The following is a 17,092-nucleotide window of genomic DNA, read 5'->3' as shown; positions in this document are numbered from 1 at the left end:
ATTTTGAGCATATGTATGTCTTGCGCATTCTCAAAAAGGAGTGGCAGGATCAGTAGTACAGCCACTAAGCTTAGTTTCTTTTTCTGTGAATCTTAAAACATCTGTGTAATCCAGGCACAGGTATTCTTAATAACCACATAGAGGGTTATAATTTTACTCAAAAGTAAAGTCATAACAACGGTAACTAATTTTCTTCTCCAGTTTAATTAGATTGTTAATTAAATTAGGAAAACTAGCTAGTCCATTTTTAAATCCATAGCAATCTTGCTACAGTAAGTCTACTGCAGTGTTAAAACCGGTTCTGCAAGTGTTGTGTATGGCTGAGATTGCAGAGTAGTTTCCCTGCTACAGAACACCTCCAACGCAAACTCTGTGGAAACCACCTCAGTAGCTTCATTTAACAGGCAATATTTGGCTAATGCATTCCAAATCCTTGTACTTTCACAACAATCTTTTCTGGTAAGTTTGAGGAAAAAATACTTGGGGTCGGGCCAGGATGGAGGCAAAGCACGGCATATGAAAAATTATTTAACTGTGTCGTTTTCCAAATGCTGCCTCTTTCCTTCAGTGCTCTTTGGCTTCCTCCCTGAACAGGTTCTTGCTATGTCAGTGGAAAAAAAAAATAATAAAAAATAATAATTAAACACCAAAACATTGCAAGCCCCCCAAAACAAAGCCTAAGCAAACCACACAGCAAAAATAAAGTCTTTGCATGCAAGGCTGGTGAGTTGCCTAGGGTCACTGAAGGGTGTGATGCTTCCCAGCATGGGTGGGGGAGAAGGGGGGCTGGGTTACCTAGTTAGGGGAAGGGTGGGGTGGGAGGGAGGGGGGAAGCGAGGAAGCAGTTTGGGGACCAGGAGGCTCCGGCACTTTTTAGCCCATAGGTCAGTGCTGCGCTGCCTTTGATGCTGTGACCTGTGCTTGCTTAACCAGGGCTGTGGCAAAACTACCTGAGACTGGTAACTTGATGCTGCACTATTGATTTGCGGGGAAACAAAAAGCTCTATCTCCATTTAAGATTTGGGAGGTTGTTTTCTCAGGGTTTGTTGGTAGAAAAGCTTGCGCCAGCGCTGTTTCAAGGCTTGGCTTTACTTCAGGCAGGACTCCACCCTTCATGTTCAGGCAGGGAATTTTCTGAACCTGTAACAAAAGCAAACTGCCATAGGGCCTTTGTCTCAGAAGCCTGCAGGAGGACATGGAAGGGGTAAATCGCAAGGAAGGCTCCAAATGTGAGCATCAGCAGAGCACAAGCTGCTGGATCAGTCACCACTAGGAAGCGGGGGGGACCACATGGAAGGTGGTCGCCTCAGCTGCAACTTCCTGGAGCTGGGACATCAGTAACAGGCAACAAATCCTTCTGGAGGCATTATTTAATGGCCAGTTAAATTGCTGCTGGAGCACTGAGGGCCACAAGAAGTGAATATATGGCTATTTCTAGGGAGAATTTTTTTTTTCCCGCAAAAATTGTTAGTGATCAGATATTTACTTTCAGAAAATATATGTAAAAATGAAAGTAGGATCTGCTTCCTTAAGTGTGCTCAATGTGTTTAGTGTGTTTATTTGCCTAAAATACAAATTTGTAATTAATTTTTTTAAAAAACATTACAAAAAATCAAGTATAGTTTTCATAAAAATGGAAAAACATGTCAATTTCAAAACACATAAATTGGGAAGTTTAGTAATTTTAATGTTGTTTGGTAGAGTCAATTTATTCCAGAGCAAGAATAGGGCCAGATACTTCATGTCTCCATAGATCATGTGGGGGAGGTGTGCAGCTGTAAATGTGGAACCTGTCTGTGTACCAAGCATTGAAGCTGAACTTTTCCATTGGTATCACTCATATAGTTTGAAATGAGATTAGGTTATTAAAGACAATGACACAGTTTGTGTTTAAGTTAAAATGTGGCTTCGTTTGACTGCTTCACTTTTATTGGTTCAATTACTGTAATTTTAAATGTAGTAAATTTTCATGGTTTACAAAGGAGCCTTATAGCAGATCTTAATTGCTTTCCTAAATTCTTTGGTTTCTTATAAATATTGTGATTCTATTTGATAAGTTATTTTTACATATGTTATTTAATGTTGAGGTTTTTACAGGTGTTTCTTTGTTTAGTTCCACAGCGATGATATTTAAGATATAATTATAAGTTTATAATTTAGAGCTGTAGGATCTGTTTTAGCTCTGCTCTAATATGGTTACAAAATGAAGTTGGCTGTGTAGAGAATAGGAATTGTACTTAAGGTTTGATTTTCTTAGTATTAGGAAGACGTATCAAGTGACTGCCATTGAATGCAAGTTCCCACATAGCAGTAGGAATATTATTTCCTACTTCACAGAATCACAGAATCATTAAGGTTGGAAAAGACCTGTAAGATCATCAAGTCCAACCATCAACCAACACCACCCTGCCCACTAAACCATGTCCCACAATGCCTCGTCCACACGTTCCTTGAACACCTCCAGGGATGGTGACTCCACCACCTCCCCGGGCAGCCTGTTCCAATGCTTCACCACTCTCTCAGTAAAGAAATTTTTCTTAATATGCAGCCTAAACCTCCCCTGATGCAACTTGAGACCATTTCCTCTTGTCCTGTCGCTAGTCACTTGGGAGAAGAGACCAACACCCACCTCTCTGCAACCCCCTTTCAGGTAATTGCAGAGAGCGATGAGGTCTCCCCTCAGCCTCCTCTTCTCCAGACTGAACAGCCCCAGTTCCTTCAGCTGCTCCTCATAAGACTTGTGCTCCAGACCCCTCACCAGCTTCGTCGCCCTTCTCTGGACACGCTCCAGCACCTCAATGTCCTTCTGGTAGTGAGGGGCCCAAAACTGAACACAGGATTCGAGGTGCGGCCTCACCAGAGCCGAGTACAGGGGCACCATCACCTCCCTGCTCCTGCTGGCCACACTCTTTCTGATACAGGCCAGGATGCCGTTGGCCTTCTTGGCCACCTGGGCACACTGCTGGCTCATCTTCAGCCGGCTGTCAACCAACACCCCCAGGTCCTTTTCTGCGGGGCAGCTTTCCAGCCACTCGTCCCCAAGCCTGTAGCGTTGCATGGGGTTGTTGTGACCCAAGTGCAGGACCCGGCACTTGGCCTTGTTGAACCTCATACAATTGACCTCGGCCCATGGATCCAGCCTGTCCAGATCCCTCTGCAGAGCCTTCCTTACCCTCAAACAGATCAACTCCCGGACAATTTACTTACTTTCTTCTACCTTGTCTTCCTCATCATCATCTACCTAATTTACAAATTCATCACCCATATTACAGCATTCAGTATTTTAGTTTTACAAATGAATCTTTGCTATTTTTCTCAAAGGAGTTATTTGTTCATTCAGACCTGTTTCCTTTCCTGTAAATGACCCATTGGTATTGTGCTGGTTGTAAGCTGTCTTTTCTAAGAATGACTGATATTAAGCCAATACGCTACAGCTCGTGCAGACCAAGTAAAACAGTGGTTCTGAAAACAAGTAACAGCTCAGTTTGAACATGAATTGGTCTGTCTTTTCTGGTTAGCTGCAGCATCCCAGGACATGCATTTCCTGAAGTGAAATGTAAACTATTTTTAAGAACTGGTCCTTGATAGATGATTTAGATATTTTGTGCAACATTAATCTTTGTCATGCAGGCATGTATTCATCACTGAAAATCAGCCCTTTAAGAGTGTTTGGTAACATAGATTCGGTATCCATGTGCGTCAGTGCAGTAGCTCCAAGTTCCTTCAGACCAACTATTTCAGTTTTTCAATGTCACCTCAAACAAAGTCTAAACTAAAGAAAAGAAGTACACACAGGGTAGAGAGAATTACAAAGATATGAGGCATTTATTTCCCTATGAGGAGGTCATATCATCAGTCAACATAGGATTCCTATTACATACTACTCTGGATGAAGAAAAACTTTTGACTTTACTCCAAGCCTCAGGCTTGTTTATCATTTAGCATTAGAAAAAGAGAAAATATTCAAAAAACCCACCAAAACAACGAACGCATTATAGCACGGTGTGCACAGACAAACACACACACAAAAAAATCTTCTAGAACATTTCATCTTGCCCTAAATAATAAAATGCAGGAAAGGACAAAAAGAACAGTAAGTGGCTGCATAATTCTCAGTATTTTTTTTTCCCCTGACATAGGCATTTGGGAGAGGGGGTGGTGGTACAGGGGATCACATAAGGAAAATCCAGACATCTAGAAGCATACAATGCTTCACAGCAAAAATTATCTAAGAATACATCTTATCAGTGATGAATTGATGAGTTCAGACTTTGAAGTCAAAGTCCCTGGCTCTTCAAGGCCCATAAATTTGGAGGCTGATTGGTTTCCAATTTTTGCATTGCAGAGATTTTAGTGAACTTTTTGATAATCATTCAATACCGTGCTATTATATTTTTTTCCTTCATTTACTTTCACTTAGGGGTAGTCTGGAAACCCCTAGCAGAGCACAATTCATTACTGAATCTTTTCAGAACCTATATAATGAAATAAAGTATTATCAGTTTCCGCTTCTTTAACCATCTACTTCAAGCACATATCACTGATTTCTGTCATAAACCTCTTTCATTCATTGCACTTTAATGTGAATAAAAAAGTATTTTAAGAAGAGACGAGTGGAAGAGTATATCATTGCCAGCTTTTTGATAGCATGATGTTCACAATTTTTCTTAGAAAGGGACGGGATCTTGCAGAAGCTGATAAAACTATGACAAAATCTAAGCTTTTTATGTAAAAAGTAATCATGCTTTCCAACTATAGACAAAAATCCTAAAAAAAGAAAAAATCCTGACAGAAGGAACCATCCAGATCTTTATTTACACTCCATGATGTAAGTCAATCTTGTATTTCTGAAAAATTGAGTAAGGCACTCGAGGTGGCTGATTAGCAATAGTGTTTTACACCTCGTGGCCTGACAGTCCCAGCTGTATGACAGGGAGGGAAATGCTACAGGTTTTTCATAATCTTGGTAATCAAGGTTAATATAAAATTTGCATACCACCTTGCTGATGAGTGGAATGTTTCCTGGAAGAGTGCTGAGGTTAAAGCCACATATATTTCATCAGAAACTAAGCACTGGAAAAAATATTACATATTTATCTCCAAGTAAGTCTTCATGAGTTTACAGCCATTCAGTTTTCCACCTGAGACTTTTAGGTACTTAAAGATAATTTATAACACGGACTCATACAGCACATTAACCTCCAAATCTTTCATTGCCTTTGGAAATGCCAAGCATCTAGTAAATTTTTGTCATCTTTCCTTGAAGATACCCACTATCTTGCAGGGAATAGTGAAAAAAGTCAAAATGCTGATCAGGTTCATTGACACTACGTTATTCAATGGAAAGAGAAATGAACATCTTGTATGCATAGCCACACAGTTCCTTACAACACTCCAGTGCTTCAAGTATGACATTTCTACCCTAGTGTTAAGTTCAGATCATACATTTAGCAAAGGAAACCCAGAACATGGTAGAACAAAAGCAAGCTACTCACAGACTGCAATATAACAGAAAGCAAAGCAGTGGAAAGACAGCATTGTAAAATGTAAACAAAGGAAAAAGGCAGGAGTAAACTTAGAAAAATGTGTTATTTTCTGAAGAGCTACATTATCTCTAAAATTTTCTTTTTAGACATACAAACACTTTAACATCAAACTTCTGCAAATTCATTTTTTCTTCAGCACAGGACTAAGGATAGAGCAACATAAGTGACTGCTCAGACTCCATGGTTCCTTAGCCTGTAAAAACCAAGCCAGCCAAAGTAATTTCTTCTCCTCCCTTGCTGGAGTGGGGTTCTTGGCATTTTGTGGAGGCAGAGCAGTCTCTGCTTGCAATGGAGAAGTATGGCTTGGGTCACTGGCTTAGACAAAGTTGACAGATTTTACCTGATTAACAAAAATCTCTGCTATTTTTAATTGTAAACATTTTTTGATACTAACTGAACATATTTGCCCTTTTTTAATGTAACAGACCCCAAAACAAATCAGGTATCTCCAAAATAGGCTAACAGAAATTAAATCCAGCAAGCTGGGAAAGCTATTATATTCCTCTCCTTATGACAATTAAAAAGTTCTTAAGAAAAAAAAGGGAGGAGGAGACACAACACAACAGACAGGGGTGAGGACGACAGCATATATCACCAACACTTACTTGCTTTCCCACCACCATCATTCCCTTATCCCTCAGGAACTTCCTGTGCTCATAAATGAACTAACTCTGGATGGAAAGAACGCACGTTGTGGCTGGCCTGCAGAACATACCCTACTGAAACAATGCCATGGACCAGCATTGTCAATTCTAAGAAAAAACAAAGAGCTTCCATGAAATCTCCCATGCTTATGGTGGAACTGAAAACCTGGAGGCTGGCATCTCAGCTGCGACTGGGCTTGTTTGGGCAATGCTCACTTTCACTCTGCGTACTATGATTTTCCAGTTTGAAGACTGTAATGAGACAGTATTTGTAGAAGTCCTTTGAGAGTCATAAGTGCTTTGTGATCTACAGAACTAAATTATTAAAATGTTGCTGGTAATCACTCTGCTGGAACTTAATCTTTCTTTGTCCTCACCAAATTGATAAACATGTTGGAAGAAACGAGACAGAAATGTGACAGATATGCTTGCACACTTTCATGTTTATCCTAACAGTTAAAAAAAAAAAAAAGATGGTGTTTTGTTTGTACTAACAAGCCTTGGAGAAGCAATAAGAAAGTTCATTATAAAAAAAGCATTTCTCTGAGTAACTCTTCAATAAACTGTATAAAGAAAGAAAGTCTTGATTAAGTGCTGTCTAGCAAGTAACAGTCAGGAGAACACCTAGGGGTTTACAAAGCATTTCTGACAAGAAAGCAACATCATTCCTATTTGGAGATATTTCCAAAGGGGTCCAATTTTCAATCATTAGTGATAGTGGTAAGCAGTGAGACAGTTAAAAGTGCTTTTACCTGATGAAAACTATGGAGGAAAGAAGGAAGAGGAAAGAAAGAACTAGATGCATAAGCCATTTCATTGTGTATTAATGAATTAGGAACAAAATCGTTTACAGACAGTTACCTTAAATTCTTTAAAGCCACGAAGTATTCTCAAAGTAGTTATTCCACAAAAGGAGTGCTGAAGAATGATGCACCTACACAAGGACCATTTCGGTGACTCATACTACCTACCAAACACAAGCTATTGCAAGTTCAAGAAAAAAACCAACCTGTCTCAGTTTAATAAAAATATTGAACTTCATTAACTATAAAGCTAGTCAACCTTTATACTAACACATTTTACTAAACAATTTTTTTATCTCTGCTAGAATGAAATTCTAGCCATTCTCAAAACCTAAGTTCTAATTCATACTTTATTTCTGAGAATCCTTAGGAACTGGAAGACTTTAAAAGGCTCAATTTGTAAATTCCAAATTTAAAAAGTCTAAAAATATCTGTTACCCCAAGTTAGATTGAAAGGAGATGACAAGGGGAAAAGAGCCAAGAGAAATGGGCGTAGGGCTGCTAGTGGCAGATCAAGTTAGTTTTCATTTCTACAGCCGGAACAAAAACTTTCACAGAATATGACCAGACTGGTTTAGGTAACCACAGAATATAAAAATTACATTTAGTCTGCCTAGGAATATGGAAACAAATTAAGTACACACCCACTTGCAGGGGGGGTGGGGGGTGCGTGGAAAGAGGCCTTTGCCCTTTGTATAAAACTTGACAATGGCTTCGCAGTTCAGGCCAGAGATCTACTTACCCCAACATCTTTTCTTTAACAGTGGTCATAAGGAAAGGTAAGAACAGGGCAAGAATGCACATCACTTCTCTGTGCCCCCCAAAACATTCTCTGCTCCTCCAGCTACTTTCAGTCCATGAGACTTACTGGACTTGTTTGCCTCATTACTGATTTCTAATAGTTCTCTTTCAAGAACTTGCCTAGCCGTCTCCTTAAGCCTACATACTCCTCTGGTATCCAGAACAGCTACTCCCACCACAGACTTTCGTGGGTCTACAGCCTGCTGTATGACCCACCTCCGTTTGCTTCTTTTCAGTCTGATTCCCTCACCAGAACAAAAAGGACCCCAATTCTTGAACTGGAAGAGGATTCCCCTTCATACCAGCAATGGTTTTTGCAGACCTTTATCACGTTCCCCTGAACTGTGTCTTTTTCTAGGCCAGAGAAACTTAGCCTACTGAAGCACTGCCCCTCAGATGGATCCTCCGGTGCTGAACTCTTGCTCATGCTGAGACTTCCACAACAAGACATTCACTGTCTCACAACTCAACATCCATGACTTACAGCAAGTTTTAACATTAACTGGCTGGCTGCTTATCAGTTTTTCTTAGTATGTTCAAATATAACATTTTCTATATTCAATTCCACTGTTTCAAGTTTTGTTCATCTAGTATGTCTCTGATATTGTTTTAAGTAATTTTCCGTATTCCAATGTATTTTAAATAAAATCCTTTTAAAGTATCAGTTCTTTCGAATGCTTTCTTTTTTGAAGAGCTTCTTTGGATTTTCTGGATGCTACAGAGCGCTTCAAGGTTAGAGATCGTATAGAATCAAGGACATCTGTCTTATAAATAGGAAGTGGGAGTTTGGGAGGGTGGCTTTCTTCTTCTTGAGTTGGCCTTTGACTCAGTTCTACACAGTTCACACAGGCCATAGGTACTTCTGTACTTTCCACTAGCGTTTCATTTGTTGCTTTCCTTTCTTAGGTGTACCAACTGACTAAAACAAATCAAATTCCCTGCTTTCCCAAACTTTTCTGCATGCAGCTGGTTTGCAGTCTCACATGCCTATGAGTTTAGAATAGTTATCTGATATCCAAAAAGGCAACAAATTCTCGTATTTCACAAGAAATCCGTTTCCCATCTTATCTGGCATTTGGCCCAACTATACACATGATTAGTGAATCTTCAATCAATCTGCCATCCTCCTGTAATAATTCTATTACAGTTTCAAGACCTTTTAAGATCATAAAGGAAAATAACATTCCAAGATCTGAGCTATTTAAACTTTTATGAATCCTGTAAATCATCAATATTAAAATAAAGAACAGATTCATTATCCAAATCAGGATTCACAATTCAGCAAGGAAATGATTTGGTTTTCTAGAGTTTTCCCACACTTTAAATGGTCACGCATCATTAGTCTCCCTGAACTGATAGAAGTACTTCTGTTTGGTGCAGTTCAGTATTTTTTGTTTGCTAGCAATACTTCCAAGTGTAACCATCACTCCTATCAAGCAGGTATCCTAACCAGCCTCTTCATTAAACTCCAGAGCCCTATTACTGTATAATGAAGTTTTAAAGAACCATAAAGAAACCAAGTAATTAATTTTTTACAAGTTTTGAGATTTGTGGTTCCAAGTCAAGAGTTCCTTTATCAGTTTCTGATCAAAGGTTACAAAAAACAGAGAGATGTAATATAAAACCAGAACAAGGAAGTCCATGGTTCACATTGCAAAGTGAACCTCACACGTGACCAAGCAAGGACGTGACCAGCGGGAGCAAAACTGTGACCATGTGACCAGGTGGGGGAAGCACACAAAATATAGGAAACAAAGGACTTTTGGGGGACAGGGTGCAAAAACAAACAAAAACCACACACACACAAAATTTAAAAAGGATGACATAGTTGGCACAGGAGGAGAAGTGGAAAAATGCCTGTGACAGAAGAAGAAAGGAAGAGACAGCCCTCCTACTGTGCAAAGCAGGAGAGAACTTGGGGAAATGAACACAAGCATTAGACAAAACAACACATCCAGACAGGAATAAATATCTTAACTAAAATAAATTAATGAGTTACAGTAGTAACCAACATAGACAATAGAGAGACAAAACTCCCAGACAGCTACAAAGTTTAAACAACAAAAATCCCAAAATATTTTTCCTTTGAAGCAAACTTTAGGCAGGTCAAAGGTAGCATATTTCCAACGGAGTGATAAAAAAAGATTCCAGAAAAAGGACCAAAAATCAAATCATATCCTCGATCCCAAGGGATTCCTCAACAGTTCATCCACATGTTAAACAAACAGAATAGAAGATGCAGATGGCTTGCTAGCAGGAGAGAGAGAAGACAGATCATGTCATTACAGGACTGTTGAAACTTCTAAAGTGCAAAACATGACAAGTGAGGAATTACAGGCCCCATGCTTGGAGAAACCGACAAGAATGGTCCTAAGGTGTACTTAACATTAGAATTTCATGTCATACACAGTGTAGACACTAGAAGCTTAAACCAGTGCAAAAAGCCCCCATGGACTAACAGGAGTATAGAAAGGCACTGCTTTGGTTCTTAAGCTCAAAATTCTTGAGCCACAAACAGGCTCAAGGCTGGAAGTGTATTCTGGAGAGGCATGACCATGAGTTTGTCTGTTCGTGAACCCTTCTACAAGCTTTCACTGTTATCTGCCATCAGAGACAGGATACGAAGCTAAACAAAAATTCAGCTTGATCCAGTAAAGCTATTGTAATAAACTGTACTGTAATTTGTCAGAAAATTAGTAAGTAAAAAAACACACACAAAAAAAAAAGCCCACACAACAGAATATAGTTAAAGAAAGGCAAGTAAATGGATTATTTTAAAATATATATATATACACCCACACACATCTTCTAAGTAAAAAGAAATGTTAAGTCCATCCAAAGATGCATAAGCTGTATCTATACTATTGACCAATGACATGCAAAAACACTGTGCTAGTTTTGAACAGGAAGCAATAAAGCTTCAACCAGCATAGCAGAGCATAGAAATGCTGTTTAGGAGCTAATTAGCCTAGGTGCAGCACTTCATTAGTACTATTAAACACAGCCATCCTGCTAACTTCCAAGTCACCATACGAGACTTCCTTATAACATAACCTGTGCTAATCTCTATTCTCTTCCCTCACTTAAAAGTGAAGGAAATGGCAATGAAGTTGACCTGATTAACAAAGTACATGCAAACAGCTGTGCTCCGCAGTGATCTTTAGCACTGACCTTGCTTGTACAGGCAGAGATCCAATTCCCAGTTTAGTAACGAACCTCTTCCACCACGTTAGAAAAACTGATGCATATTTCCCTTCAGTGCTAGCTAAACTCATGGACCAACAGGTAGATCAAAGTGCCAAAATCACAAGCTAGAGCTCTACAGCAAAGAACTCCTATGAGAAAAATGAAAAAAAGACTTCTATGCCAAAGAATAACTCAACTCAAAACTAAAACTTAAACTCAACTACAAACTAACACTTAAAGGAAAAAAAAAAAAGAGCAGCAATGTTGACTTTGAGACCTCAAAGAACCACTTAAAACCACAAAACTACCAACCCTGTTTGTGCATGCACGGACAGCATGCAGATTTCCCCTCCTGTTCATAAAAAGCAATTGTGCAAGTTGTACACAAGTCGCAGCAGGTTGCATTAACAGTTCTCCAGTCCTACCCCAGATTTATTTTTAATTTTAAAACAAACTGTGTTACACATTATTTCAATATTCTGCTGGACACACGCGCTAAGGGAAAGAATGAATTTAAGCACAGTCTATAGAGAGATGATGTGAAGGCTATAATGCAAGTGAAAAATGGCCATGTTGCTAAAATAAGGCCCCAACCACCAATCTCATTGTCAAGCCTGGCCATCTGTCAGCAGAAACCTGATTTACTGCATATAATACTGCTATACTTGATTACTACTATACTGCTATAAAAGGCTCCTGGTTTTTTAAGCACACCAAAAGCTACTTTCTAGCAACATAAAAGGGTTAATAAAAAACCTCCTAAGAAGCCAACCTTTTTGAAACCAGGTTTCAGAACTTTAAAATCACATTTCACCCAGTTTCAGTGTAACGGATAGATTAAATTCCTTTATAAATAAAAATATTAAAACCAGGGAAACAAAAACTGGAGAAAAACATAAAATGATAATAAATTACATCAGTTTCAACCTATAAGTAAGGCTGCTTGCACTGATGCTTGTTTTTTATGGAGATTATTTTGATGGTGGGCAATTGCAAAGAACCTTAGAAGAGGCACTTTAAGAAACATTCCTACAATATGTCTATTCAAGAAAACCATTAATGAAGAGGCCACTTTGCTTCATTTGATAACTAGCCCAGACATCCAAACTGTTTGCAAGACCACTAATGACCTGAAGTGTCCTTAGACAGTGGCCTGTAAGCACACTACATACAACAATGGCATAACACCTCATGGTATAACAACTCATATGAGTGCATCTAATCCAACTCTTCCCTCTCCTACATGCCAGGACAAAAATGCCTGTGTATGAGATTCATCATTCACATCAAATACCCACTGAGAGAAACAGCTGCAGGTACTTTCTCAGGTTAATCAAACAAATCAAATAACAGCATCTAGTAATAACAAGACGATTTTTCTCTCTAAACAACAGCCCTACACTGCAGGTGGTTTTGTCCCATAGCGAGCAAACAGGAGAAAAACACATTCTGAGCAGCTGCTCATTAGGTGAGCACCATTCTGCCTGCACAGCAAATGTCATGTGGAAAAAAACCACAGTTTATGGTCATGTAATTAGACACGGTAACACAGGCATATCCAAAAGAGGAGGGAAGACAGGTAAAAATTACAGTTGCACAGGCAATTATTTCTGGGAGTTTATAATTTTTGATGTTCCTCAACTTTAACCTTACCATTTCTTTTAATGAGGCTTGTTTCCAGCTTACTTTTTTCCTATTATAGAATAACAGATAACTTTGAACGATCACCTCCTATAAAAAAATACCCATCCCCAAATAATTATTTATTCTGAATGGAACAATTTATTTAAGGACATTGGGAAAATACTCTATCAGAACTAACCAAAACGAATGCAAACTGTATAGGACCTCACCGTAAACATTACACAGCGGTGAGAATTTATTGCAAGCTTACCTGATACTCATTGGGCCAGAAAGTGCTGACAGCCAACTCCGCTCGAAGCCAGTCTTTGCCAGTAGAGCCAGTGACATTCCAGATGGGATTAGCCAGCGGCCCTTTGTTCACCCTAACCAGGATGTTCAAAGTGCCCGGGTTTGCTCCGTTCTTGCTGTACAGAAGGTAGCTGAAATCAATGCAGTGAGTATCATTTTCTTTCATCGTTGGAAGCTGGAGTCGAGTCTTTTCTCCAGGGTCATGGTCTGAGGAAATCACTATCATATATGATCCTAAAGAAGGAGGGAGTGGGAAAGGAAACAAAACAAAACAAAAACAGTAGTAAGGAAAAAGACAAATGCCAAGAAACTGATTGATCAACTGTGAAAAAGGATGGAATGCAAAGGTTTTCATATCCCAAAATCTCAAAATTCAAGTAGCAAGAAATCCAGCAAGGTATAAAATGCCTAGAAACATCACTGAAGCAGTATCCATAGAAGACATCACATAGCTCTGAGGACCTATCTAGATGCTTCCACCTACACACTCTTCTCTCTCCTGTTTTAGGATCAGATAATTGGAAATAGTGTCACAGATGGACTGAATAAAAATAATGAGAAGAGCAAAGGATCATCATTATTCTGAGGTCACTGAGGCAAAAATTATCTCAACTTGCTCCACAGGTTTCCTGAAAATGAAAAATATGGAATAAGGTCCGCATTCCTCAATGCACCTTTATCACACCCTTTTTCTAACCAGAAAAAGAGGCAAGACCTGAATTTTAGATACATTAGCAATAGAAACAGCTCACTTAGGACACCAAGCCACATTTGTCCTGAAAAGTTGGGTTTGATGCTCCATTTGCCAATGGGTTTGAGGGGATAACAGAAGTTTCTGTAACTGGAAGAGAGCCCATCTCAAGAGCAACAACTGCATACTAGGTACTACCTAGTGAATGAACCCCAGAGAACAAAAGCTTTGAGACATAGCATGCCAGGCAAAACATTACAACCAGGTGAGAAAATCCAACTCGGTATACAATCTGAATCCTTGCTGCAAGAAAGTTTCCTAACCTGAACTTACCTACCCTCCTGCTTAATGATTCCAGAAGCTTCATGTTGACAAATTTTGCTTCTACTTCTAAGCCTAAAGAGAACCATAATAAAGAGTCCTTCCTCCTGAAGAAGGCTCAGATGAAATCCATCAAAAATATAGTTCAAAAATCAGCCTAAATTTTAAAAAAATCATAGATTTGTGAGCTCTTGTCCATCGAAGTTCTCAGAGTATGTACATGAATGAGCATATTGATGGAAAATCTTCTCTGAAGTATATATTTGTATAAATCGTTACCATTCTGTATGTGAAGTCTGTTCTTTGATTTTTATGCAGCAAGGAACTATTGTGTTCTAATATGTCCTAAACAGTTGTATTAACCATTCTGAAAACTGTTGACAAGCTGTTGCTCAGCAGAAGATGAAAATTTATGTATATGGATTAAGTCATCTGTGTGCCATGCTAATTTACTGGCCTGTAAAGATATTCTGTGTTAAAAAAAAAAAAAATCTATAGCACAAGAGAAAGCAATACTATGGAATGAAAGCAGCTCTTATTAAAGTACAGTACCAGGATCTTGAATTTTAATACTGAACTTTAAAAAAAAAAAGGGGGGGGTGGGGTGGGGGGGTGTTTAAAGAAAACTACTATAATGTAACATAAGCACATAGTTATTATTTAGAATTATATGCAGAATCCATTATTGAATTTATTTCTTATTAGAGAATGTGGCAAAGTATCAGTTTCTGATCATCTCTTCATCTTTAACATCCATTTATAAAGACACAAAGGAATCCTATTATACCATTTAGGTTTGCTGTTATTAGAAGTCTTTAAAGATTATAGTCTGGAATCAATTGACAATTGCATGTAAGATGCTCAAAAATGTGTTTCTAACGCCATGTTCACTGGTGTGTGGCTGTTACGCCCCTTGGCTCTAGAATAAACTTACTAAGTAATAAGCGTGTTTGTAGTCTCTATCTTAATAATACATACGTTCTTATAAGCACCTGATTAGTCATGATTGATACACTACCAAATAATATTTTCAAAATTTTTGGCAATAAATACTATGCATGTGGCAGGGGGAGGTTGTATGTCAGCAATCTGGGTGGTTTTTTCTACATGAGAGTTAGAAAACTGAAAAGGATCAGTGAAAAATTACAAAGACTGCTTTCCACACTGTTAGCACAAATTCTCCATAGCCATTTACATTGCCTCTTAGCCATGTCTCACAAATATTTCTAAGCAACAGACAAAAAGCAACTGCTTTTTTTCCTACACAAACATTAACATTTCTAAAGCTAAGATCAGGAAGCAAATAAACCCTCCAACTATTTCTGAAGGGAATCTGTGGGGGGAAGGAAGGAGTAGAATAAAAGAACTGAGTTCTGCAGAATTTTTGAAATGTCATTTCTCTCAACTTATCTCAAAATAAAAACATTGGGGGGAAAAGAAAATCACAATCAAATTACAAAAAATAGCCTAGATGTATTTCAAGATCTCGTTCTTACACTAAGATAATCTGCTATACTCTTTGGAAGCTCCCACATACATTTTTCTGCGTATCAACACATTTTATAGTACTCTATTTTCTCAACCTCATTTTTCATCATTTAAAAATACTTAGCAGTAAATTTGCATATATCTAGCTACATGTGTTAGTCCTACAGCATTTCATGAAATGCTCCAGACAGCATTCATAAACCATTTGTCAAAAAGCCAAAGCATCTGTTCAGCATCTCGCAAACTACTTCTTCTTGCCCCCCTTTTTAAATTTAAGACGCTATACCCCATATATGTACACAACCTCACTCCTTTCTCAGTCATCCACCTAACTCCAAGAAAATCAGAAGCCAATGCCGAAGTAAACTATACATCAAATTTATATCTTTGAAAAAGACAGAAAATATTTTCTTATGCCTTTTATATGAAAGTCATTCTTTATTTGTAAAGAAATACTATATACTAAAATAGGATTGAAAGAGTTGCGGGATTTTTTTCCCCATTTATACATGCTTGCAATATCTTAAGTAAAAACTTAAACACCTTATGCAAAACTTTAGCCCTAGATACTCTCTCTACAGAGTTTTTTTTAAACAAGCATTTCCTTTAACATTGAAAACTGTATTTTGTAGTACTACGTATGTGGCACAAATTGCTGTGCAATCCATGAAAAGAAATGAGGCCACATAAACATGAATAATAGAAACTATAGAAAGAATAGCGTTTGAAACAAAAGATTTACAATTAGATGTCCAGCTAAGTTTGAGGTAGCATAGCGTTGATGAGAACAAGCTATAAAGTTTTCAAATTTGAAAGGTATTGGCTAATAATAGACACTACTTTTATAAAGCAACGCCCACTGGAAGAAGGATTACAGTGGGGATGCATCCCTATGAAAATATGTGCTCACAGAATTAGCACCAAGTACATTTGTTTTGGTATGCAAAGGGTCATGTATTCCATAAATGTTATTAGACATGAAGTAAAAGGATTAAATAAAACCACTGCCAGAAGATTTTCCTTTAATTTTTAAATAATGAATTAGCTACAGCGAACAGAAACTGTGCAGATAGTCATTTACAGTGCCATCCAAATAAACATCAAAATATATGCGAGTATTAAAAACAAGACTTTCAAAGGTAACATACACTCCAGTGTACACTTAGATATTAGTGTACAGAGATCCCAGGCGGTCAGGCAAACATGTGACCTGTTCTCACATACAGCTACCGCAACACTCAGTTGACCATGTAAATGGGCAGACAGCATTTATATTTACGTACAAACAACGAAACGTAGACAAAAATGTATATTAAAAAAAATTACACACAGAGGAAACAGATCTGCAATACTGTACTGTTACCAAGTTGAAAGTTTTCAATTAATAGATGTATTTCATAAAGGGATGACCTCCAAGTGGCCACTCTGTGGAGCTAACCAGCACCTTGGATTATTAGTGGTAATACTGGCACAGTACAAAGGCAAGAGGTTCTAAACAAACATCAGGAAACCACTTCAAGCAACAGGGAACAACTACCCAGATACTTAACATTAACACAGAGAAATAACAAGAGGAAGGCAATCACAAGCTAGATGGTAAGATATTTTTGAACTTGGCAGAAATGTGAAGTGTAAGTGAGGGAAATGCTCACAAACTTACTAATCCCTAAGATTAACCAT

General features: G+C 38.3%; 1 protein-coding gene across 1 annotated transcript in view; it reads right to left on the bottom strand.

Moving 5' to 3' along the window:
• The window catches only part of PTPRK (protein tyrosine phosphatase receptor type K), a 320,227-nt gene that overhangs the window by 259,138 nt on the left and 43,997 nt on the right, over window positions 1-17,092 (bottom strand). The window contains exon 2 of the mRNA XM_059835338.1: window positions 12,875-13,146. Within this exon, the coding sequence (XP_059691321.1) occupies window positions 12,875-13,146 (272 nt within the window). The remainder of the gene's footprint in view (window positions 1-12,874; window positions 13,147-17,092) is intronic.

This window comes from Gavia stellata, chromosome 2, assembly GCF_030936135.1.
Source record: "Gavia stellata isolate bGavSte3 chromosome 2, bGavSte3.hap2, whole genome shotgun sequence".
NCBI lineage: Eukaryota > Metazoa > Chordata > Aves > Gaviiformes > Gaviidae > Gavia > Gavia stellata.
Note: the sequence above shows the minus strand (reverse complement) of the source record. Positions and strands in the feature narration are given on the sequence as shown.